We start from the raw sequence: 26,052 nt of genomic DNA on the forward strand, positions 1-26,052 counted from the left end.
CGTCACCAAGGGGACCGTGATGTCAGCGAGCGTGAGCACGAGCGAGCACACGTCCCACGATGCGTGACAGCGTAACCACAGCTCGGTGTAGAACTTACACACACACACACACACACACACACACACACACACACACACACACACACACACACACACACACACACACACACACACACACACACACACACACACACAATATCAGTGCGACGGGGGAGTCCTGGTAAAATGAGCAGCGATGAAGTGAAACCGTTTCATATATAAACACAAGCAGGGACAAATTACACACACACACACACACACACACACATATATATATATAGAATATCGCTTCTACGGGGGATTCCTGGTAAAATGAGCAGCAATCAAATGAAAAAGTTTCATATATAAACACAAGCAGGGACAAATTACACACTCACTCAGAATCAGAATCAGAATTCTTTTATTGGCCAAGTATATTTTCACATACAGGAAATTGACTTGGTGTGGTTGGTGCATCGGACATAAAAACAATATATATATATAAGTAGAAAACAATATACTCACACACAAAAACACATTTAAAACAAAGAACATAAATAGAAACTGAATAAGAATCAGTGGCTAAAATGAATTATGGAAAATAAAAGCCTGTGTTGAGTGCAATGGCATTGATGAAAAAGGATAAAAAGAGAGTAACGATACACAGTCACTTATTATCACAGTCATTTGAATGTCTCTTCTAACACCTCTCTCGCTTTCTCAATCAGAAGAGATTTTTTTTCTACATGACGAAATCTATAGCAGCAATTTGACACCTCAGTATAAGTTGCTGTACCTCAGGTGTTCCAGTTCAGTAGGCACTAACCTCCTGCTACACCTGGACGTGATGCACGCACACTTGTGAGACAAGTAGGCACGTCTGCTGTGAGGGAGGTGCAATGTTGCAGTGTGTGTATTTCCCCCCTATCAGCAAAGGTTGACTCCCTGGACTTTGGTATCAGTTAATAACACATTTAATTTAGTAGACATTTCTCTTGTAATCTTTTATCAGAGGAAGACACAGTTATGAATACTGAATTCAGCATGAACTTATCAAACTTATGACAATATGTAGCTGACCTTTGATATATAAACGCAACAACACTTATAAAACCCACACTTACTCACACAAAGAGAGAAAGAGGGATAACAAACGTGTGTGATGTTGTCAGACCTGAACGTGGATCAATAGTCCAGGACTGATCAAAGTCCTGAATTAAGAAATCTGTGTCACAGTAGCACTTTCACTGTCTTAAATCAGACAGTTTAAATGGACAACACTCTTAGTAAAATATGAAAAATAATTCATGTTCAAGAATAAATTAATTTAACAATTGTTCTACGCATAAAAGTAAATAAACAAAGGAGCTTGAAAGACATTAAATTCACTGATATTCACAACAATCTGTTACATTACTGCTCAACTCTGTATGAAACATCAGTCTTTTGTACAATTAATGCACTGCATAGTTTATAGAAAATGCATTTGTAGGATCGTTTCTCACACTGCACGTGTTGTGCCGAACATGGCTATCATTCAGAACGGTGCAGTTAAAGATAATTAAAGCATGTTGAACTGCAGCACTGTGAATGATGACTTGTATTGTATTCTGCTGTTGTGGGTGTGGATAGGTTAGCATGTGGTCGAGCTACAATGTAATTATGATATTTAATTTGCATGTCTATCTTGGCTGCCCTGCAATGTAATTATATGTTTGGTGCAAAACAATTTTATGCAACAACAGACAAGTGGAACCTTCTAATATCCTGCTGCTTTTAGACAATGTCTCTGAGCGTGGCTATTGTTCGATTGCATATGTAACGACAGGAAATTGAATGTGAGGATGAGTGGAAAAGAGAAACGTCCTCAGCTCATTCATGCAAAAGTTGGCTGATTCAGCGAAGGGATGCACAACAGAGACAGTATTGTCTGGAGCAAGAATGTGACCGGGCATCATATTTTGAGAAGGTCCGCAACAATAAATGGCAGGAAAAAATTCCATACAAATTTAGTTTAACTGCATGAATCACACAAAATAGAGTAAAAATTCAACTGCTGCAGAATCTTGACTTGTATTTATTAAATGAATCTCAAATAATTCTTAAGTATAACACATGTAACCCACTCAAAGAAGCCAGAACAACTCATTTAAAAAAAAGAATATGTCGTCAGCCTCTAACTCGACTTCTTTGCTGCTGCTGCCGCTGATTGTTGGGTTAAAAAGAGACAATGATGTGGTGACAAGATCAGCAGTGAGGGGGGGGGGGGGAACAATCCTCCTCCTGTTGGAAGTGACGCTGAAGGTCACAGGGGTCAATACTACGCTGAGCTGTCGCTGAAGAATCATCCACTGAGATGCTGAGACACAAGCTCCACAACAAGGGAGGACAGGACACGTGACGGGCGGCAAATATTAACATGTGGGGATCCGGATGATAAACGAAGAACAATTTTGGTCAGTGGAGGAATGTAGATTGTAAATGTGAAGTGGACGGCTCATTGTTCTGAGATATTAAAAGCTGAGCTTGGAGAAATTAAGATAAAATAAATGTCATTCTGGGATCTAAAAACACAAAACAAACTTGGTTGTTGCACAGTGCTGCTTTTCGCTCACCCCATCCTGTGGAATTGCCCGATGAACACCCAGAGGCCTCAACTGGCTCTTCAACCAGTGGTGGAATGTAACGAAGCACATTTACTTTGTTACTGTACTTAAGTACATTTTTCACGTATCAGTACCTAACTAGATTTGTTTTCAGGTACTTTTCACTTTAAATACATTTCACATATCAGCAAATATCAATCATTTTTGACTCCACTACACTTTTACAGTGGACTGTGTTTTATTTTCACATTGTTCTTTATATTTCTAAAAATAATAAATAATGACAGGGTAATTGATCCTATCAGAGCAGGCAGGTAACATTAGACCCCGCCTCCTGCAGCAGCATGAGTGGTGAGAAACAGCTGATTCAGAAGAGGCCACTGCGGAGATTCAGCCATTGATTTATATGACAATGCAAATGTTCTTAGTGGCATTCTTTATTAATATGACAGAGTCTGCACTATTCTTGTATTAAACAAATAAACAGTAGGAACAGTTATGCATTTGGGAATAGGCTACACTCTGCAAGTACTTTTAATACTTTAAGTACCTGGTGCCTAGTAGGTATAGGTGCCTTTACTTGAGAATGTTTGTCTATCTGTATTTGTAGTTTGACTTATGTAAATTGTTTGAGGACTTCCTCATTTTGTCTTAATTCAAATATTTGATCACATTTCTTTAAATTGCGAGCGTGTAAAGTTTTTTTTCATGTGACCTTGTTTGTTTTGTGAATAAAGTTGTAAATATTTCCCTCTCAGTACATGGACAGTATGAGGCCAGTATTGCAGTTGTATGCAGAGATGTGAGGAGACAGCAGTGGGTATGAACTTCAGAATGAACTATTGTACTTTAATCTATTATGAAACAGCCTCATGTCTAATACACCAACAAGGCTGGTCAAATAATTGATTGACCCTTGTTTCACCCATGGCCTACATGTTCACATTAAAGCAGTGACCTGGTGTGTTAGCAGAGAATCTAAACCCAAGTAAACCACTCTCCTCTTTCACTGCTGAAACCCAGACAATTTAAATCTTGAAATCTGACTAAAGAGGCTACATACATAGAAAGACACGGGGAGGACGGCTCCAGTTTCTCTGCCGAGTGCGTAAACATGTCAGTGTTTACGGTGCTGTATGTTGAGTAGAGAGAGGTGGCAGCTCGCCATAATGAACCCTCTGACCGGGCCCCCCTCCAGCTCCCTGAGCAGCGCTGAGGCCAGCTTCGGGACGGGAGCCAGTGGCAGCACAGGGAGGCTCAGGCACAGCTCAGTCCAGCCAACTGGAACACAGTCACTATGTAGATCTCTGGGATCCTTCAGTGTGTGTCACATTACACCAAGCCCTGTCCTCTCCGTTGCCTTGTCGGAGCATCTCCTGCTCACGCTGCCATGCCAGGGGCTTTTTTTAGGATCCACATTGCACTGCACATATTTGGCAATGAACACATTTGTGGGCTTGAAGAGGATGCACATTAGAAACACAACATATGTAGATGTGTTGTCAGACTGACCAAATACACAGGTTTACAATGAGAAACAATGCAAACTGGGGAAACGGGAGGGATTCAAATGTTTCTTTTTCAATTTGTTGTTATTTTGAACAAAAACAAGGTGTGAGGATTGAACCGTGGGAACCTGCTGCCACCTACAGGACATCCACGTCCCTACAGCCCTCAGTAATGGTATACAAATATTACCGACAGATCCATTGAACAGGAATGGAAAACATGTTAAAAACGCTATCAAAGAGTGTCATTTATATTTCTAAGAAATGACAGCTGCAGTTCTTCTAAAAAGAGATAAAAACAGATGTTTCATGCATTTGCAAAATGCAAAATCTTAGAAATGTATATATCCATTACAAAAAAAGCCAAATACTACCTCTGTGTGTTACATTCAGGGCATCACTACCCCTGTACAACCCAGGAATTACTCTCAATAACAGAAAACAACAGTTTCAGATTTTCATAAATAAGGATTTTAAAGAATTTTATTGAAACAAAGATCAATTTCAGTCCCAGTCCCTTATGGTTTTCAAAAAGCGTGCTTTGGGTTTTAGCGCCAACATTTCACGACTCTTCTCCCTCTTTGCTTATACAGCAGCATGTATATACTCAGAGAAAAGGGAAAAAAACCCCTATACAACAGGTCATTTTGGCACAACTCATACAGCGGGTACTCCTGTGCTGGCATTTCGTTACTTTCACAACAGTTAGGTCTCCATCGGAGCAAAAGATGAACTCATTCACAATGGATTTTGACCGTAAAGGAGGCGTAATACAGTAATCATGTCAGAGTGTTTCTAAAAAACAAGATACAGTAAGAATCAATGAAAAGTGTCTTTCTTGTTAAAGGGTTGCAGTACTGGGCTAGTGTTGATCCTAGTGACAAAAACACTGACGTCTCCTCCTGTTCAGACGTCATCAGTTCTCAGATTCAGTCTCGACCAGCGCAGCATTGTCAAGGTGAGCACTGGCTTTGACGCATCGTTTGAAATCAGAAATAAATATAATCTGAAACTTGACATTAAAAACACTTGAGCCCAGTCATGCAAATCCTATCTGAAGTAAAAGGAGCCTCCTTGGACTTCACACAAGAAAAACACTGAGAAACTTTCCACGGGATGATATGGACAAAAGAAATGAGAACAGGAACCAGAGAATACTGTGACATGTTCCTTGGCCAACATGTGGTAGAGCGCCACGTTGGATCAGACTCAGTAAACACTTTGGTATACATGCTGGTCAGATCCATGTCTCATGATTACATTAACTCAGTTGGACTCGCCTTTGCTTGAATTCTGACCCCCCCCCCCCCAAGTAAAGACACAAAGACTGTTCATTGTAACACATTCATAAAGCATGCACTCCGATGGACAAAGAGAAAAGTGTCATTTTGGACAAACCCCCCCCCCCCCAGGTAACAGCGAGATCAGGAGAAAAAAGTGCAGATTTTTCATGTTCACATAAAAAGATTGATATAAGAAATGCAGCAGTTGACTGAACTCAACTTCTGATGCAGCATTTCTTCATTTGTCTTCGGCTCCGTCTCGATGCAACACTTCTCTGAGAGAGGAGAGCTGATCCAGGAGATAAGATTATCGCTTCGTCCTCCACTGAATAATCTGACATCACATTTGAAAAGGCAAAAAGTGGTCGCACGTGAGCGTTGCTTCTCTGAGCAGGAGGGCCGCTCAGAAGATGATCAAGGATGGCTTCATCTTAACAGTCGTCGTGAATGGACTACAGTATGTTTTGATGAGGAGACAAAAAACCGATCCGATAAGACAATGCAAACACTATTGTTTTAAAATAACTTAAATTCCCAATAATAGTAACTAAAGAGATTTCAGATCTGTGGATCAAATCAACATTTTTTTAACACTATGAAGATGTAAGAAAAAGCCTGCAAATCTGAATCCCCCATCTGCATCATCTTACAATTACAGGATCTTCCATAGCGTGTTGAAGAGTAGAGCTGGCCACGAACTCTTCAGACAACTGTTAGTAAATCTACTGCTACAAAAAGCCATCACAAACGATACTGGAAAGACACCCACTTTAGATCTTAGAATATGGTGAGAACATAATAAAGGACCACTGCTGTGAACAAGCATCCCGTCATGAGTGAGGAGACTGTGTCCGCGGAAAATCTACAGCTTCGGTCTGACTGGAAACTTTCACACGTCCCCATTGTTAAGACATCTGCACATGATTTTAGAAAAGAAGAGCCAAGCGCACAAACCTGCCACTGACCCGTGTGCATTTGGAGGCATCGTTATAGAAGTAATATCTGCGTCTCTTTAAAAGAGAAAAGAATGATGAATGCCAACAGGTTGACAATTAGGTGGGCAAGGCAGCTTCTGAATAAAAAAAAAAAGAAAAAAAAAAAAAACTGTCTGACATTCAGGATGTGAGGACAAAAAAAAAAGAAAAATAAGAGAGAGGGATTTTAAGTAAGTACTGGTATTGAGGAGTGTAGAACAGATTCATTTCCCCAGCAGTTAAGTGTCCAAAATAAATAAAAAGGAAGACAGAAAAATAAAGGGAACATCACAACATTTGTTTCAGGATAAGGGGTAAACTGAAGCATCATTAACTTAAATCTTTCTTTACACGAAAACGAAAATTAGTTGCTTTTGGCGTACAATCAGCAGTATTCATCTCAGTGTCGCCCTTCCCTTCCCTCCAGTTTCAAAAGAAGGAACAAATATTTCCCCCAGAAACTGTCCATGTTTTTGACTCGTTCAGACCTCTGTGCACAGTAAGCAGGGTGGGCTGTTGAGAACAAACACAGCCACACAACTTGTCATTCTTTCTGAACTCATTGTAACTACACAGATGGACCTGGCCACACCAGACGCAGCCCCGTTTTCAAAAAGGAGGGGAAAAAAACAAATGAAAGGAAAGAGAGAAAAAGAGATCACATGTCCTGCTAAGTCCTCTCTAGAGCCTTTGGCCCCGATGAGGGAAATACTCCCTTCATGGCATCTTTCATAATACATTTTTTTTGCACAAGCGGAATCCAAAGTTTTCCTTTATCTGCTTGGTTTCCAGAGATAACAGGGAAACAGTGTCTAATAACTACTTTTAAAGTTGCTGTTGATCGTACTCTGCAATATGTCTCTTTATATGTGCCAGTTTGTTGTGTAGATATTCACAGCGGTTCTTGTCTTGGCTATAGTTTGGATTAGTCTGCAGGGAAAATAAAAGCACAGAGTCAGATAAATACCATAATATACATATCAGATATACTCAGATACTTGTGCCACAGAAATCAGTTAAAAGGAGGAAAGTTCACCTTTTTTATTTTATGATATTCTTGAAGTATCTGATTGTGGATTGTCTGCGAAGAGAGGGAATAAATTAGTGCCTTTTTTAAATAACCCAAGATACTTTCTGACAACAGCACGTGTGTTGTTCAGGAAACTCACCTTGTACTTGTCTGTGCCTTGCTGCAGTTGCTTGAGCTCATTGTCGAGCACCGTGAACTGCCGGGTGATGCCCTCTATCCGAGCATGGAGGCCCCGGTACTCACTGTACTCGGCGTTGAAATCGTTTTTATACCTCTGACGCTGCTCCGGAGAGCCAATTACTGTGTACTTTCTGAGAGAGGAATGAGGGGAAAAGTTAGTGAAATACCCAAACCACTAAGGACAAAGTGCAAACATTAAAGGTCCTATATCGTAGAGAGTGAGATTTCTAAATAACATTCAATGTTTTAATCCTAAAGCAGGTGCTGTAAAAGTATCAAAGTGCCCAGTCCATGGAGAAATGCTCACAGCCTGTATTCAGAGACTTTGTGATGTCACCAGCACTGGTCATGATCAGCACCAGGACCGATCATCCAAACTTGGGATTTGGCTTCTCTGAGCATTTACCTGAAATCAGCTATAGTTTCATTCAATCTCTATGTCGTGAATGTTTTGTTTGACCTCTCGTTAAATTACTTTTAATATCGTTTTACTTTTTTCCGAAAAAAATCTTTTTAGAAACGGGTCCATCGTTAAGTTGCCATTTCTCCAAACCGAGACACAATGAAAGGTTACAACACTAATCAATTAATATGTTTTCACAAGAAGTTTTCAAGTTGAAACAATTGCATTTAGTTTAGTAAATTAAAAGTATGATAAAATAAGCAATCCCAAATGTATGTTTGCAATGATGGATTCATATAGATAAAGTAGAAAACAAAGATTTTTCAGATATATGAGCGTTTATTCATAATGGACATCAGAAACACCGACACTCTCACAAAGTCATACTAAACATGAAAATATGGGAAACATGTCTGGGTGCTCAGTTTCGACAGAGTTTTGAATTTTGATGTAAACTTGTAATCAGGCACCGCTAGTTTTAAAGAACCTTACAGCAACTGCACGAACTGTATGCCATAGGAAAATTACCTTAACTAGCATCATCACTTTTGATCTACAGAGACCTACAACTGTAAAACCTATACTCACAATAAGTAGTCTGCCACCTCAGGTGATGTTGAAGGAATACTGGTAGTGTTGCACATCCCGTTCAGACCTGAAACAAGATCAAACAGAACAATTAACGTTATTAATGGTATTTGTGTTGTCTCAGCTGTAGTGCGACTGGAGAGGAAACACCACAAAAGGTCATTCACTATTATCAGTTATTGTTGATAAAAATTAATCTCTTAAACATGTTATCCGCTAAAGATGATATCTGCCAGTTGGAGTCTATTTGAGGTAACTGAATGCATAACGCTGAACAGCAGGGGTCTCCGTTTAATCAGTGAGTCACAGACGGGTCACATGATGGATCACCGACACACAGTGATGACTAAGTACTGTCTGTCCGCATGTGAAGAGCTCCTGTTATTCAGAAATCTCTTACCTGAAGCGAGTTGTGAAACAGATTCTGAGTAAATAAAGATGTTTCAGGCAGAGAAAAAAAGAGGACGTCTGTGCGTCTGTTGCTCTCACCTGTGCTTTTCTGTGGAATACTGTTGCTTTTGAGGTTTCCTGGGCTCATCTCACAGGCTCGATTAGGCTCAGGCACACGTTGCTCACGACTCTTCCTCTCCTTCTCCTTCCCTTGCTCCTTATCCCTCACCCTCTCTTTGCTCTTCTCCTTCTCTTTATGCTTTTTCGACTTCTTCTTGGATTTGCTGTTGAAAGATGTGAGGCTCTTGTCCCGAAGTCCTTCCAGGACTGAGTGTCCGGGAGATGATGTGCTGAAGCTGGGCACAGTGAGCGCCGTTGACATGTTAGCAGCGACCAAAGGAGGCCATTCTGACACCGCCGTTTCTTGAGAGTCACAATCTCTCCCATTGTGGCTGGAGTCATTGCTGACGTCCGACAGTGCTTCGAAGGGACGAGGGATGTCCAGCACAGGGAGCTGCTGGGAGCTGGATGTCACGCCACCTTCTGCCATGGAAACCACCTCTGCCTGCGCTCCTCCAGCCTCTCCTCTCCCATTGGAGGAGCTGATCTTGCCATTAACAGGGGCTGTCGTAGCTTTGCTAGCGAGGTGGGATATCCTGGGCTTTTTGTTGGCTAGAGGGTCGGTGAAGTCAGCAGCGGGCCGTTTCTGGCAGGAAAAAAGCAATTTTAGAGGCAGAACCTGAATTAGGGTTCAATATGAATTCAGTTCACCTTAGATTGAGCTGGGGGGGGAACTGCGAACCAGGTCAGAACAAATGAAAATGGTCTGACCTGAGGAGTGAGTGTACACACAGGAGGATTCTAGTATGAGCATAGAAAGTGGGGTCAAACGGTCTGAGGGTGGAAAAGTGGTCTAAGACTTTTGAAAACCATTGCAGATGGAGAAAGCATCACAAAGAAACAGAGTATAATAGGACGAGTATTCTCAGAAGTACTGTGATGTCTTCACAATACCAGGGATAACATTACAGGAAGGGCTCTTTTTGACCCAGCATGCGCTACTGTCTTTGGGAGTTGCCGACCCAATCACTGTGTGACTCAACAGAAGACTGGTATTCTCAAACTACAGCAGGAACCTGCAACACAGTGATTGCAACAAGCTAAGCAGTTATTACAATGTTCATCTTCATTTTGGGCCAACAGCCAGATTACTTAACACTGTTTTTCTTTAGAGATCACATTTTTGGGAGGTCGCAGTTATGAAAACTTGTTTTTTTCTGCTCAAGAATGACAGAGGAGAGATTTTCACTTATGCATTTAAGTTTGAGTGGAAAACAACTGGAAATGAAATGCTAGCATGGACTGGTTATTGTGGTTTAATCCATCTTAGTGCGGACATGGTTTTACTCCCTTTGCCTTGCAGCACTACCTGATCCATCCCCAATCTGTCCGATGTTTCGGTACAGCTTTATTTGTTTTCACCTCAGAATCTAAAAATGTTCTCAGGGTATAGTGTTTGCTCGTGTGTTTGTGTGCTGTGTTTACTGAGGGAGTGAGTGGAAAGCAAGGGGCATTCAGTAGGTGTCTGCCGGAGAAGAACCTGAGAGGAAGGAGCTATTAATAAAATAGTTCCCTCGACCTAATGGAAGAGTAAACAATGAACAAACTGGTCTGGATAGACTGAAAAAGAGCAGCAGGATAAGGAATGTGAAAATATGAATTAGGTGAAGAGTGAAAAAGAGTGCAACTATCATGAATTGTAAAGTGGATGAAATTTCAGTGTTGGTTTAGAAACAGTGCTGTGGTACCAATTCAGAATAATACTAATGAAACTGAAATTCACCTAAAAAGGGAAACAAATCAGTTTAGAGGGAGAAAGTACTGAGAAAAACCCGCCATGGGAAAAACCAGAAAACCCCAGACAGCAGGGAGAACCCAGACAGCAGGGTGTAGTGTCTGGTAAAAATAGCTCTGTACATATTTTTTGTGAAAAGATGTGTATTGGACTATTAAAGATGTGTATATTTCCTATAATATAATTTCTACTGGATCAGCTGGAACAACTGAAGGCAAAGTAGCTCTGGTCCAATATTAGCTATGAAGAGTCGATTTGCACTCTGTTGAAGAAACATCAAGCAGTTCCCAAGTCTCAAAACTGAAAAGTCATTATGAAAATAGCCATGATTAAACTGTTTGACAACAGTAAAAAATAAGGGGAAATCAGCACCCATGTTGTGGAATGTCCTACCTTTATATTTAAGGTTTACCGTTTCTGTGGAATCATTCAAAAACCACTTATGAACATACCTGTTTAAATTTAGATTTGCATGCACCAGGTCTGTCTCTCTGTGCACTTTACAGGACTCTGTATTCTTTTATTTAGTTTGTGTGTGTTTAGTTTGAGTTTTTTCATTTCAAATTCTATGGCCCCATCAAGCACTTTGTGACTCTTGCCTGGGAAAAGATCACATAGATACACAAATAAACTTAACTTACACATATTAAACACTAGTCTATAGACTTATTTCATTTTAACTTATCTTCTGTGTCTTTTTCTTTTCTGCTGATATTGTCTCTATCATTGTTCTTTTATTTAGTGTGTGTGTGTATATATATATATATATATATATATATATATATATATATATATATATATATATATATACACATACACACACACTACCGTTCAAAAGTTTGGGGTCACTTAGAAATTTCCTTATTTTTCAAAGAAAAGCACTGTTTTTTTCAATGAAGATAACATTAAATTAATCAGAAATACACTCTATACATTGTTAATGTGGTAAATGACTATTCTAGGTGGAAACGTCTGGTTTTTAATGAAATATCTACATAGGTGTATAGAGGCCCATTTCCAGCAACTATCACTCCAGTGTTCTAATGGTACATTGTGTTTGCTAATCGCCTGAGAAGACTAATGGATGATTAGAAAACCCTTGAAAACCCTTGTGCAATTATGTTAGCACAGCTGAAAACTGTTTTGCTGGTGAGAGAAGCTATAAAACTGGCCTTCCTTTGAGCTAGTTGAGTATCTGGAGCATCACATTTGTGGGTTCGATTATACTCTCAAAATGGCCAGAAAAAGAGAACTTTCATGTGAAACTCGCCAGTCTATTCTTGTTCTTAGAAATGAAGGCTATTCCATGCGAGAAATTGCGAAGAAAATTTCCTACAACGGTGTGTACTACTCCCTTCAGAGAACAGCACAAACGGGCTCTAACCAGAGTAGAAAGAGAAGTGGGAGGCCCCGGTGCACAACTCAGTCTCTAGTTTGAGAAATAGACGCCTCACAGGTCCTCAACTGGCAGCTCCTTTAAATGGTACCCGCAAAACGCCAGTGTCAACGTCTACAGTGAAGAGGCGACTCCGGGATGCTGGCCTTCTAGGCAGAGTGGCAAAGAAAAAGCCATATCTGAGACTGGCCAATAAAAAGAAAAGATTGATATGGGCAAAAGAACACAGACATTGGACAGAGGAAGATTGGAAAAAAGTGTTATGGACAGATGAATCAAAGTTTGAGGTGTTTGGATCACACAGAAGAACATTTGTGAGACGCAGAACAGGTGAAAAGATGCTGGAAGAGTGCCTGACGCCATCTGTCAAGCATGGTGGAGGTAATGTGATGGTCTGGGGCTGCTTTGGTGCTGGTAAAGTGGGAGATTTGTACAAGGTAAAAGGGATTTTAAATAAGGAAGGCTATCACTCCATTTTGCAACGCCATGCCATACCCTGTGGACAGCGCTTGATTGGAGCCAATTTCCTCCTACAACAGGACAATGACCCAAAGCAAACCTCCAAATTATGCAAGAACTATTTAGGGAAGAAGCAGGCAGCTGGTCTGCTGTCTGTAATGGAGTGGCCAGCGCAGTCACCAGATCTCAACCCCATTGAGCTGTTGTGGGAGCAGCTCGACCGTATGGTACGCAAGAAGTGCCCATCAAGCCAATCCAACTTGTGGGAGGGGCTTCAGGAAGCGTGGGGTGAAATTTCTACAGATTACCTCAACGAATTAACAGCTAGAATGCCAAAGGTCTGCAATGCTGTAATTGCTGCAAATGGAGCATTCTTTGACGAAAGCAAAGTTTGAAGAACAAACTTAATATTTCAAATAAAAATCATTATTTCTAACCTTGTCAATGTCTTGACTATATTTTCTATTCATTTTGCAACTCATTTGATAAATAAAAGTGTGAGTTTCCATGGAAAACACGAAATTGTCTGGGTGACCACAAACTTTTGAACGGTAGTGTATATATATTTGTTTTATTTCGATGTCATACCAATGCATTTGGCTCATCTCTTTCTGGGATTATTAAACCTCCCTAATTTACAAAACACACATCATATTCCAGTATTATGTGAACAGAACTTGTGGAAAAAAAGAAGAAAAAAATGACATAACTGGAAAGAATAGAAAACTCACCTGGGAGGGCGAGCTGCCGGCCGGCTCTTTGGGCGGGCTCTCTGGTGGAGGGGCAGAGCTGTTCTGTTTCCTAACAGAGTGAACACACAGGCAAACAAATATAAGAAAAAGCTTGATATGAAAATAATCTTTGCATACTTGGCGTGGCAGGGACCCAACTTTATCTATCCAGTAAAGATTGGATATTTAGATCTGATCGTTCTTCCATTTCAAATGTTGCAAGCTTGTTCTTTCTAGTTTTACTTTCCGTGATTTAAGCTCGTAGCATAAGAAGCTTAAAATGCTCTGCTCCAAGAAGTGACACTCAGGCGAAAGATCCAAACTATGTAGCTGTCATTTTTGCAGAGCTAATTCTACAGATGCATGAGGGCATTAAAAACAAGTTACAACAGTCTCTTTGTGAGGCTGAGACGGTCGCTATGACAACTGAGTGAAGGAGGAGCTACTTGACAGAGCCGCATTTTATAATAACACTTCACACGCATGGACGGCGCAATTAAATCATTATTTAAATCCGTGCAAATTTTTCAGCAGTTTAAAAGTCTACAGTGTTTGTCATAGAACATTTAACATATAATTCAGCCATCTTTCTTTCTCCAAAGAAGAAAATGTATAATCTCACAGTTCACCTCATGTTTCCTTGAAGGCTGAACAGTTTTAGCAGCTAGTTCAAGACAAGTGACAAAGTGGTATGACTCCACAGTGACAGATATATGGGCCTGCAGCTCACGTTGGGTATTTGTAAAACCTGTACTTATGGTTTTTAAAAGGGGACGTACTAGAACGTACTCCATTTGATTGTTTTCAACTCCATGAGACTCTTTACTAACTGTAGTATTCAGGCCTGTATTTGGACTTGTCCAGTTGTGATCACATCAGACAGGAACTATTCCCGTGCCAGATGAGAACAGAGCCTCGGATGTATTATGATGCATGAAACTGATCTCATTATGTGTCAGTTAAATTGGTCACATGGCAGCAGTGTCAAAACAAAGGGTCGCGCCATTATACAGCAATCCAACCAGGATAAGCAGTGTTTAACTTACAGCCAAGACAAAGTTAACTCTCAGTTTAACAGTCAACATATTGATCCAGTCTCTTTCTTTAAAGGATCAGTGTGTAGAATTTAGTGACATCGAGTGGTGAATTTGCATGTTGTAGCTGAATTACCTTCACCTAAGTGGTCTTAAAAACTCAAAAGGTGATAGTTTGTCCAGTTTGGACTGCTGTAAAAAACATGGCGGCCTCTGTAGCGTGGATCCGGTCCCGATGTAAATATAAAGCATTTAAGTATAAAGGGCCCATTCTAGGGTCAAGAAAATAACAATTCGTACAATTTAGATGAAACACACTCGTGAAAACATCACTAAGATTATTTTATATAACATTTCTGCCAATAGATCCCTTTCAACTAAATCTTACACACTGAACATTGAATTCATTCCGTGACTAACATGACATTTGATTCTGAATGTAAAAGAGCAGTTTGCACATGCACAGACCCTGCTGCCACGGCTGATGTCATTATCAGTAGGGGGCAGTTGGATACAACATGTCTTGTCAATGCCCCACCCTATAGTTCCAACAGGGTGCATGTGTGTGTGTTTGTGCGTGTGTCTGTGGTGGGGACAGTCAGATAGACAGGTGGTGGGAGCTAGGAGTGAGACAGCGGGCCAAGCGGTACAGCTAAACCTTGGACCGGTGCCACCTCACACATAGATCAGCATGTGCTAGAACAGTGTTGCATCACGTGCACTCCAATCATGTTGCTGCGCTGCTGCGTGACTGAGTGTATTAGCTCAAAACTCTGGAGGAGCTGGGGAAGGGGGGAGGCGGTATTAGGTGGGAGGCTATGATTGTTAGTCAGCTGATAAACTCCCAAACAAAGCTCAAAGTACAGTAAAAACACAGACACACATGCCTGTACAAACAAAATACAAGCACGTATGTACACAACAGAAAAGACACAGAGTGGCCAGAAAAACAGGGATCCATATACACGAATGCAATACAACTTTTAATGTTGTATGTGATACTTATATGACAGAGTATTGGGGCCAAGATGACAGGAAAAAAATAATAGCTTTACAAGATTTAAGAAAAAAAGCTACTTTTTAAAAAAGGGAATAAACAAGGAGAACCAGCGCTCGCCGGAGTTCTGCTCCTTCTGAATCCAATATCTTGAACCAATCTCATTGTAAAACTATGAAACCCCTTTGAATAACACACAGAAGTAACAATCAATATACAGTCGACCGCTACCAAACATTTCCTCCTTCACTACAGAGGCAATAGACACAATCTTGTCCTGATGCTTATGATAATATGGTGCTGATGAGTCAAAATATTAAGTATTACAGTATTTGTGAAACTTATACTAAAGTAAAACTTAACTCCATGCTCCACATGCCTCATTTTAACGCTGGTTGATCTTCTTAGATTCCCCATCTAAAAAACGTATGCAGCCTAAAATTATGACTATTTTCACATAATATTACGACTTTATTCTCCTCTATCATATCTACACAATATTATTCAGACATAAAACTATGTGAGCATCAGTCTCAACAAAAGTGAAATTTCAGGTAAAGCAGCACAAGTTCTTTCGGTTATTCAATTTCAGTGACCCAGCTGCCCTTAGCGTGCACCATAGGTACATTTGAGCTTATCATTGAGTGTAGGAGCCATTCCTGAGTCCACTATGCAAACACAGTTTAAGCTCAGAGCATTGCTGCCTGGTCTATATATAGCTAGCTGGGAGCTTGCTATTCCTTAGTGTCCCAGATCCTGAGAAACCCAATTTTTCTACTAGGAAGAGGGCCAGCAACTTGTGCTGTCAACAATTACAACACTTTGACAAAATTAAGTGGGTGTTACCCAAATTTTGCGCATCCATACTTCGGTACATAAATCATGACAGTAGGGAGAATAAGGGTTTCACATATCTCATAATCTCATAATTGTTTACGAACAAAGATAAGGCAGAATTGTAAAGGCAGATTTCTCAACAATGTCTGGCAGCTGTATATTCACCCTGTGGCCTTAACACACCGCGGTCAACACAAACGAGGAAACACAGTTTGCAGTGTCACACTTACTCTACAACACACTGAGTTATAGCATAGGAAAGGTCTACCCAGTGAAAGTAAATATAATGAAAGAAGCAGATATACTAAAAACATCCGTCACTTTACAAATCAGCTACTGTTGCTCTGAAGCTAAGGGACCTAATGCTTCTGGTATGAAACTTCTCCTAAAAAAGACTTTTCATAAACATTGCAAAACAACATCCTAACACTGACACTTAAAATCATCAGTAAAAATGAGAACTGTTAATTTCAACATTAGGCTGATAAAATAATCTTCACATCTAAACAGCAGAAAACCCTCATATAACATATATAGCAGCGAGGTGACGTGTGGGTTTTTAAAGTGAGAGTGATCCACATGCCTGACGTACCTAAACAAGATTCTCTTGAGTAGCTGCTGATCTCCTTCCGTGTAGCCCGCCCAGTCCTTCTGAATTTCCTTAAACAAAAAGTCCTTCAATGTGAAGGTGCTGTCTTTCCCATTCAGGTTTGCCACCTAGGTAAATACAGAGAAGCGATGGGTGAGTTTACTACTGTTTGACTGAAGGTGTGCGTGTGCGCTATAGTTAAGAGTGTGTGTGTTTGTGTGGTGAGACCTGTTGCAGGAAGCTGTCTAGGGAGTCTTTGTCTATAAGTGAGAGGCCATCTTTCTGCAACCTTAGGATCAGCTCAGGCTTCTTGTAAGGCTTGAGGCCCAGCAAGTGTATGAGACGCTCTCGGAGTGGCCGGTTCTGAATCGCCCCTTTCTTCAGAGCACTGCTGGAGATGATGACGGGCCGGGATGTTCTCCGCGATGGGGCAATGTCTGAGAGGCCAGGTGCCGGTTTCCGTATCTGAACCTTTTTGCCTGAAAGGAGTTACAGGGGAGAAGTTAGAGCATGACAGGTTGGCACATGGCTGATATCACTGTAATGACATTGAAATTAATTTTCTATTGGAAATCTACATGTTTCATTTGTCTAACCAACAATATTTAGAGGTGCACTTGTATGCACTTGTTAGTCGTTGAATGTACAAAATTGGACAATAAACCCTATTTGGAAATAATGATAAGAAATAACGTTGTGGCAAAGTGGAAGAAAACAAGGAGCAAAAGAGAAAGACATTCTGGCTGAATGGTTTTGAGAGGACATAAATCCTTCTCAAGTAAAAACAAGTTAGTACAGTTCACTCTACAGTTGAGTAATGAGTTGTGCTGAGAATTTCTGCTAATGGGAAACCTAATTGCTGGAGGAATTGTGTGAAATAAACTACAATCTACCAATGAAACAAATTTTTCAGCTTTGGCTGAAAAAGGACTCAAGTGACCTTTTGGTAGCGAGTCTAGTAATGGAGCAAACTTCTCCTTGACCACTATTGCTATGTTACATGTAGACGTTTCAACATTCCTCTTCCCATCATCACATACTCTTCAGTTTCTTCAAAATTATTCCTCTTTAAATGTGAAAATATGAAATACTGAATGTGTTGTTTGACTCACTGCCGAACAGTGAATAGGCTTACAGTGGACGTCTTTCTTTGCAGGCAATGAGGCAGGGTCACTGTGGTTTTTTAACACTCAACACGATACGTTTTATAGTGCAGCTCCCGGAACAAAACAAAAAGGTCAGGAAGTTGATGTGTTATGCCTGGAGACAGAAAGATGATCAGTGTGTATGTGGAGCCCCGTGTGTTTTCAATAAAGGGTCTTGTTACATATATGAGGCGTACTGGCACTGGGCTGAGCCTCTGCCATTCAGCCATGCAACCAAAGCACCTGTGTGGTCGGATGCAGCAGAGTCTTGAGCCATTTATGTGTTTGCAGGGCACAGGAATTACTCCACTTAAAGACATGCACTGAACTCCGGACATTTACAAGTGAGAACGCAAATATCCAAGATCCAGACATTTTCTGAAAATGTTCATGCCAGGCCCATCGTAAAATGTCTGTGTAATGTCAGAGAGTGAGCCTATGTGAGAATACAGCGGGAAAATAAGAAAAATGCACTGCAAAACTGAACAAACAAAAAGAAAACAAATATCTCGGGATGAAAAAGATGAAAGAAGACAAAGATGTCGACTTAGAGAGACGAGGAGATTCAAGAGCTTTCGGTGATAAGAATTGATGCCGATGTCGAAGTGCCATAAACAAAAACATGTTATTTCCACAGCGGAATTCATACATTATTTCCGGCCTCCTTCATGCTCTACCCAGGTGCCAATCCAGACACTGTTCCAGACACTTTCCTGTTGCTGTGAATGCATCTGCCCTGGACAATACACCTGCTGTGACATGTTTTCCGGAGTTCACGTCTGAGAATGGCTCACATGTCGACTCCCAACACCTTTACGGTGTTGAAATAGAAATATCTTTTCCATCACCAAAAAGTAGACTTGATGAATACTGGTGGTCCGTGACTGAGAGAACGACTGATATTATCACGTGTCGGTATCATGTCTCCTCACCTACGTATCGCCCCCCAGGCTTGATGACGATGGCACTCCTACTGCGAGTCTCCTCCTCAACCTGAGCCATGTTCTCCCTGGCCTTCTGGTAGGAGTCGTCTGTGGCACATACTGTAATCTTGTCCTGGATGCATCCCAAACAATCCAGCTGAATGCTCCCTTCACTGCCAAAACACAAAGAGGAGAAGTTGAGAGAGGGAAACGGGGATTGAGTGACTAGAAGCTTGAGGGAGAGAATAGAAAGGTTAGAAGGGAATTGCTTTTCATTTAGAAGGTGCTGAATGATTTAGATAGCCAGTTATTGAAGTAGACAGGAAACAAACCAATATCATGTTATATTTTAGAGGACACTACTTCAAAATACTGAATATAAATGCACCAATACAGGTTCATTCTCAGTTTTAACCTTAAATCTCTCAATACTGTGCATTCATACGAGTTCAATTAAACACCCTGTTGGCACTAGTATTTTTAAAATTTCCATCCGACTGCGAGTTCCCACAGTGAGACTTACTGCCGCATCAAAACTCCATTCTTTCCTGACTTTTTCCGCTTTGATTCTCCACCACTTTGATTAGGTTTTGGCAGAAAATGAGATGGTACAGTTGCAGTCGGTGGAAGCTGAGCTCTTTCATTTGGGTTTTAGATTGGACCTCAAGGTTGATTAGGATCCAGTCAGGGATGCGGCTGAACTCCACCTGACCCACTTGTTAAAAATATTTTCAGAGCGACAGGGTCAGAAGCAGTCAGAGGAGCAGAGGAATCTCGCAGCCCTTCTTTTCTCTTTCTACTTCCTTCTGCGTCAAAACACATTTCTGGTTCTCTGATTCACACAGTATTTTTATACATTTGTTAGTCTACAGAAAATGTGCAGAATGAGTTTAAAAGGGCCTGATGCATGAAAGGGAATCACATTATGAGGTTGTGTCTTTGCTGCTTCTACCACAGAAACACAAATATTTAAGTTAAAATTAAAGCCAGGACCTAAAAATAAAAGCAATATTTCTATTTTCAACTACTTGATGCTAATTTTGCAACTGTAAGGAAATAAAAAAAATTGTTTGTAAAATATTGGGATAATAATGGGTGATTAAAGATGATTAAATGATTTAACATTTTCACACTTGCTTTATTAAATATAAAAATTTAATGCATATTTTATATTAAGGCTTCTGGTTGGTGCCAAAGTGCTCATGTGTTCATCAGTGGTGCCTGTTAGGCAGAGAGGCTTGGTGATTCACCTCAGGTCCTGATTATGTTAAACACATGGTCTGTTGTCAAAGAAGATTTAAGTTTGATTTTACAGTTTCTGAATGAGTAAGAGGAATTAGTTGCACATTAAGAGTAAAAGTGAGTGAGATACAGTGTTTGCTCTCACCTGGTTATGTACTGCTGGATGCAGTCAAAGCTTCCCTGGGGGTTATCTCTGCCCACATTCGACAGGTAGAAAGTAAACGTATGCAGTTCACTGGTATTTTCTGACCGTGGTATTGAAATTTTCTGTTGAAAACAAAAAAGAAGAAAGAAATTCCCAAATGAAAACATGATCAATGAACTTTTAAATCTACATGGTTACATTTAAGACCATTTTCCAGCCTTTATACCTGTTTTTATTTTTTTCTCACACACACACACACACACACACACACACACACACACACACACACACACACACACACACACACACACACACACACACACACACACACACACACACACACACACACACACACACACACACACACACACACACACACACACACACACACACACACACACACACACACACACACATTTTCAGCCAGCACAAAGAAAGGAGCAAATCTATTCTAGATTAAACATGTTTTTCTGTCTGATGCATTCAGTGCTTTATAGAAACATCAGCACTGCACACCTTACAAACGAGGCCATGCCGAGGCAAAGCAGTGAGTTAGCCTGAGGCATTTTCTTCCTGGCATTAAAAACAGTGAAAACCTCACAAATTGCAGCCAAAAGCCACTGCGTTCTCCTCTTACAGCTCAAATCTACCAAGAGAGCCTATGAGCTGCACTGTTTTCCAAACGTGTGATTGCAGGAGCCACACGTAAATTACTGTAGCAGAAGAGCTATGATAGGTATTTCTGCAGTCTGTGGCCTACCAAGCGGCTATGCACATCCTATTCCACCCCCATAATTACCTTCCTCCCACACTACAGGTGTTGCTTTTGGAAGACTCTGGATGAAGTGGAGTTAATCACAGTCAACTAGCTGCTGACTTACACAAACCATTTAAGTGACACCTGGGAGGAAGATGCTGACTTTGCGTTTTTAAATACATTTGACACTATAAAGTTCAGCATATGCTGAAAATGGTGAACATTCAATTGCAGAGTAAAGAGGCATGTGTAATCTTCTTAGAGAGAAAGCACTGGGTGACTCTGAAACTTGCCATGCCACTTTTCAATCTTATGCCACCTTAAAATAGTTTTGACACCCAATTAGGGTTCACACTCGATTTGTAATGGATAATGCAGCCTTAGCACCCTCGCTTGGAAATTCACATCTTCCTTACAAGCTCAAACTAAAGCCACGCATGGGAATGTTGGCATGGGTAGCTTAACGTTTGCCATGTAGCTGCACTACATGTTAGTTTTTGTTGTTTGTCAATTCATGTCAATGGACAGCTAGAATGACACCTTCTTTTGAAGTTGCTATTTAGCAACAATAACATCAAAATTATAGCTACTCCTTTTTTAAAGTGTGCATGCAGCAGTGGCACTGGTCATCAAGATGGACGACATGAAAGCTGCCAAAATGTGAAGCCAAAGTTTGTCATCAAGATTGGTTAAGCGAGTGTTGGTGGGACCACAGCTCCATCCCTGATCACTTCTGCACAGGCAGCATTCATATAATTATTTTAGTATACAATTATTTGTGTTGATAAATATATTATTTAAATAAAAAATAAAAATTACTACATCAGTTTGTGTATCAGTACTTTTTGAACATTTTCAGCACATTTTAACAATAACACAGATAACAGTGATAATTTTGGTCACCATCATTGTGATACAGAATTTACACACCATGTCATCTCTACAAACAGCCTAGCAGCTCTGTTTGCCTGAACATGAATTCAAGTGGTGTCACAGCCAAGGACGGTGCATCACACTTAGCCAGGAAAAGAAAGCCGACTTTACCAAAGACCCTGGTTCAGGTGCTTCTGACCAGTGAGAAGCTCAATGAGAGCGACCTAACCTACATCACTGCTCCGGTGACTCACTGACTTCTACATCGGTGCATGGACTGACCCGTGGTCAGAGTGTACAGGCAGCTGTCCTTTTATTTGCCTTCCTGGAAAACCTTTTACCACGTGTTCACCACTTTAAGTCCAACACACTGATTCGGAGTAAAGTCAAACAGAATGGAACAGTGACCACTTTTGGCCACTTTTAGAAGGCTCTGGTTCTGGAAGTAAATTTCCAGTTTCCTTTTCTCCCCCATTGTCGTTTCAGAAAATACTTTTAAAAAGAGTTTTAAGCCGACCAGCTACAAGATGAAATGGGACCATAAAACATTTGATTCGTAGCAAAAAATGTATACACACACACACACACACACACACACACACACACACACACACACACACACACACACACACACACACACACACACACACACACACACACACACACACACACACACACACACACACACACACACACACACACACACACACACACACACACACACAGGGTAGAAAGGCAAAAGTAAAATTGTGTACATCATGTTTTAAGATTGAAGAAACTACATATCCCATAAACCATTGCAAAAAAACCTTTCCAACAATCTCCAGCGAGCTTCCTCTTGCATTAAACCTTTCCCCCCTTTGGACTCTTTTCCTCATCACTAAGAAACCGCAGCATGGTCGAAAAAGGGAAATCATAGTTGCTCTGTGGAAACTTAATATTACGCTGAACCATCTAATCTTAACCAACATGATTTTCACAGCGGTGGTACACATTTCCATGGTAACGGCGAGCTATTACACAAGAGTATTGTGGGTAGTGTAGTACTCCTTGACATCATGAATAAAACATCATTCTTAGGATGCAGTTGATAGCTTACGGGCTAAGCCTTCTACAGGAGCACATAACATCGTTTCACAATCTCGTAGCTTGTGCTAACTCTACCTTGGACGGTAACAATGTTATGGCTGATAATGAAAATCTCTATACACATAATTAATGGGATTTCTACTTCCAGAACAACACTATTGAGCTTTATTAATGAGTGTTCTCTGACCATGCTCTCGACTGTTTCGACTGTTGTGCTGGGTTAGAATGGCCAGTTTCCAAGCCACCTCCACATATCCATATTCATTATTGTCCACCTCAGTATAACAAAACATGCACTACCTCTGCTACAACCTACCTGCTAAAGATAAAATAATAATGAATCAGAGATCAAGCTGCCAGTGTTGCCACTGCTATCATCAGAGGAGTCGATTTAAATATCCCGGTCACGACAACATCACCAACATATTCACTTGCCTCTCTGCTATAAAATGTGGTTTCGGCAAAGAGAAAAATGATTTTTTAATCATTTAGCTCCCTGCACTTAAGTGTTGAATGAGGGTGTTAAAAGCTGTTAAGTGAATAGCTATGCCCAGTCTGAACCACATTATAAACATTATAAAATAGATGTTTTTGTGGGAAGAGGAGCGACAGTGATAGAAGCTCTACGGAGCTGGAAGGCATCTACATGTGCAGCTGCCAGCTGGGACAATTTGAAACATACTGATGTCAAGTTTATGTTAAGATAGAGAGGAACAAAGAAGACGTGTTGAGTACATGAATCCAAAGATGATTAAGAGGCAGAGGAACTGAACTGAAAGGCAAGGCAAGGCTCAGCGGTGTGACTCAGCTGACTCACATTGTAGAAGGTAAAAAGAGTGAGAAGTGAAAGAGGCCAAAAAAAGCCACCAACTGGCTCAGGCGCAAACTTGAAAGTGTTTTAACCACAGCATGCATAGGATAATTTACTCATCCAGTGATGAGAACGGCTTCTAAAGAAAATGCGTAATCATGAAGATGAAAGCCGACACACCCTGTTGGTTGTTACTGAGTGGAGCTTCCCTCTAGTCTGACTTTGAATTTAGACAACACAACTGTGTCTTTGTGTGGATGTTGGTGACGAGCTATTTAATAAAAAAGTAATGCATGTTGTATGAATGATGTGAGGCGTGATGTGCACACGTGAGATTTTCATGTTAGAAATTTTGAAATGTTTGTTTGAGATATACAACATGATCCCAGTCTAAAATAAAGTAGAATTATCAGGACAATGTGTTCATGTGTGTGCGTCATTTTAACACTCTCCTAAAAACAAAGATATTCAGTTCAAATAGGCACATCTGCTCATGTATAAGCAAATTGCAATCTACCATTTGTTGACAGAACAAATGGTAGATTGAACAGGGACTAGCTCAGAATATTAAAAAAAACACAACATCACAAAATCAAAATAACTGGATTCAGGACATCAAGCACATGTTTTCTGAACTGATCTGACAGGAAAAACAATAGGGTCCTCGCACTGTCAGTGCTCAGGCCCTAACTACAATGAGTGCCATACCACTGCTAAGTCCCAACAGTTCCCAAAACCACATTTAAATTCACCAGATCTTAATTCTTTCTGCACCAAATTGCACAAACTCATAAATATCAGTCACATAAACATTCTCTCCTGACACATACCACATGCTTCCAACAAGTTTCATGGTAATCCGTCCAGAAGTTTTTGCGTAATCCTGCTAACCAACAAACGCAGAACAACACATAACCCTCTGTTGGACATAATAATCTAGCTTTAGATACCGTAAACATTCTTTTGTAATCCCAACTACTGTCTCCTCATAGAAAAAATAACAATAACAAACACCAATGTTAAGAATCAGTTTAAGGTGTAAATTAAGTTCCTTTCGCTGGAAGCTTCAAGAACTTCACCCTGCTTTGCTAAAACCTAGACAAAACAGAGCAATGGAACTAATACTTCTGTGCACACATTAAAGAGCATTGAGAGATTTCTTAAAGACGAGGTGAAGGGCAGGGAGTGAGAATGAAACACCGTCTCTAAGTAATAATCCCCCTTATGCAGCTTCTTCTTGGGGCGGAAGTGGATTGTAAAACCACCCCCTCTGTGTTTTGCAGGCAGCTAGCCTCATCTTCTCATTCTACACGGCATCAAGCAAACAATGGCTCTTTTCAGGCTGGGGGTCGCTGAAGAGGACTGACCCCCACACACTTCATCCAGACTTCTGTACAAGGCCAGGGAGGAAGCGGAGGAGGAAATAGATATGAAAAGGGAAAATCAGAGAGACAGAGATAAGACCCTGACACGCCAAGAGAACTACAAAGATTTAGTGCCGACTGATTAAATGCTTTTTTCACACTGCAAAGCCAACAACCAGCTGACCCTTGACATGTATGGATGAGCAGCTCCGACATGTAAATAACTCATCCTGCTGTCCAAAAAAAACCATAATGTGACAGGACAGCACAACATCCATTCATCCATTATCTATCTACCTTTTGAGGGTAGCGGGGGGATCTGGAACCAATCCCAGCGGACAGGGGGCAAGAGGCGGGGCGCAACATTTACAGGTCGCCAGCGTGTAACAGGGCCAACATTCAGAGATCAGTTTACACAGAGACCATTCACACTCACACCTAAGGTCGTATTAGAGTATACCTAACCCCAATCTTGGACTGTGGGAAGACGCCAGAGTAGCCGGAGAAATACCACGCAAACATAAGGAGAAGATGCTAACTCTACAAAGAAAGACCACTGACGAACTGAGATTCGCTTTCCATTTGCATTGTCTAATAATATAGTTGGAAAATTGAGATAATATCTGATAGGAAACAGAACCTGGGACAAAAAAAAGGTTTAGTTTCAGCTCGTTTTGTCAGAAGTCGTCAGTAGAAGGAAATAAAACTGAGGCAAAAAATACCAAAGAAACTAAACCAATGTGATTCACGCTCAGCCAACATCTGCATATGGCACAGGTCGATTGCTGTCAGTGGCGTCAGATACACTGTAAAATATGCGGTTGA

At 40.7% G+C, this 26,052-nt stretch overlaps 1 protein-coding gene across 1 annotated transcript in view; it reads right to left on the reverse strand.

Annotated features, from left to right (window-relative positions):
- Positions 1-4,597: 4,597 nt before the first annotated feature.
- Positions 4,598-26,052, reverse strand: part of ell (elongation factor RNA polymerase II) — a 35,356-nt gene continuing 13,901 nt past the window's right edge. Inside the window, exons 3-12 of the mRNA XM_034584277.1 lie at positions 20,334-20,455; positions 18,956-19,119; positions 17,107-17,357; positions 16,882-17,006; positions 13,422-13,491; positions 9,080-9,686; positions 8,591-8,657; positions 7,559-7,730; positions 7,426-7,470; positions 4,598-7,319 (exon numbers count right to left, since the gene is read on the reverse strand). Of these exons, the coding sequence (XP_034440168.1) occupies positions 7,215-7,319; positions 7,426-7,470; positions 7,559-7,730; positions 8,591-8,657; positions 9,080-9,686; positions 13,422-13,491; positions 16,882-17,006; positions 17,107-17,357; positions 18,956-19,119; positions 20,334-20,455 (1,728 nt within the window). The 3' untranslated portion in view covers positions 4,598-7,214. The remainder of the gene's footprint in view (positions 7,320-7,425; positions 7,471-7,558; positions 7,731-8,590; positions 8,658-9,079; positions 9,687-13,421; positions 13,492-16,881; positions 17,007-17,106; positions 17,358-18,955; positions 19,120-20,333; positions 20,456-26,052) is intronic.

The sequence above is a fragment of the Hippoglossus hippoglossus genome, chromosome 4, assembly GCF_009819705.1.
Source record: "Hippoglossus hippoglossus isolate fHipHip1 chromosome 4, fHipHip1.pri, whole genome shotgun sequence".
Taxonomy (NCBI): Eukaryota; Metazoa; Chordata; class Actinopteri; order Pleuronectiformes; family Pleuronectidae; genus Hippoglossus; species Hippoglossus hippoglossus.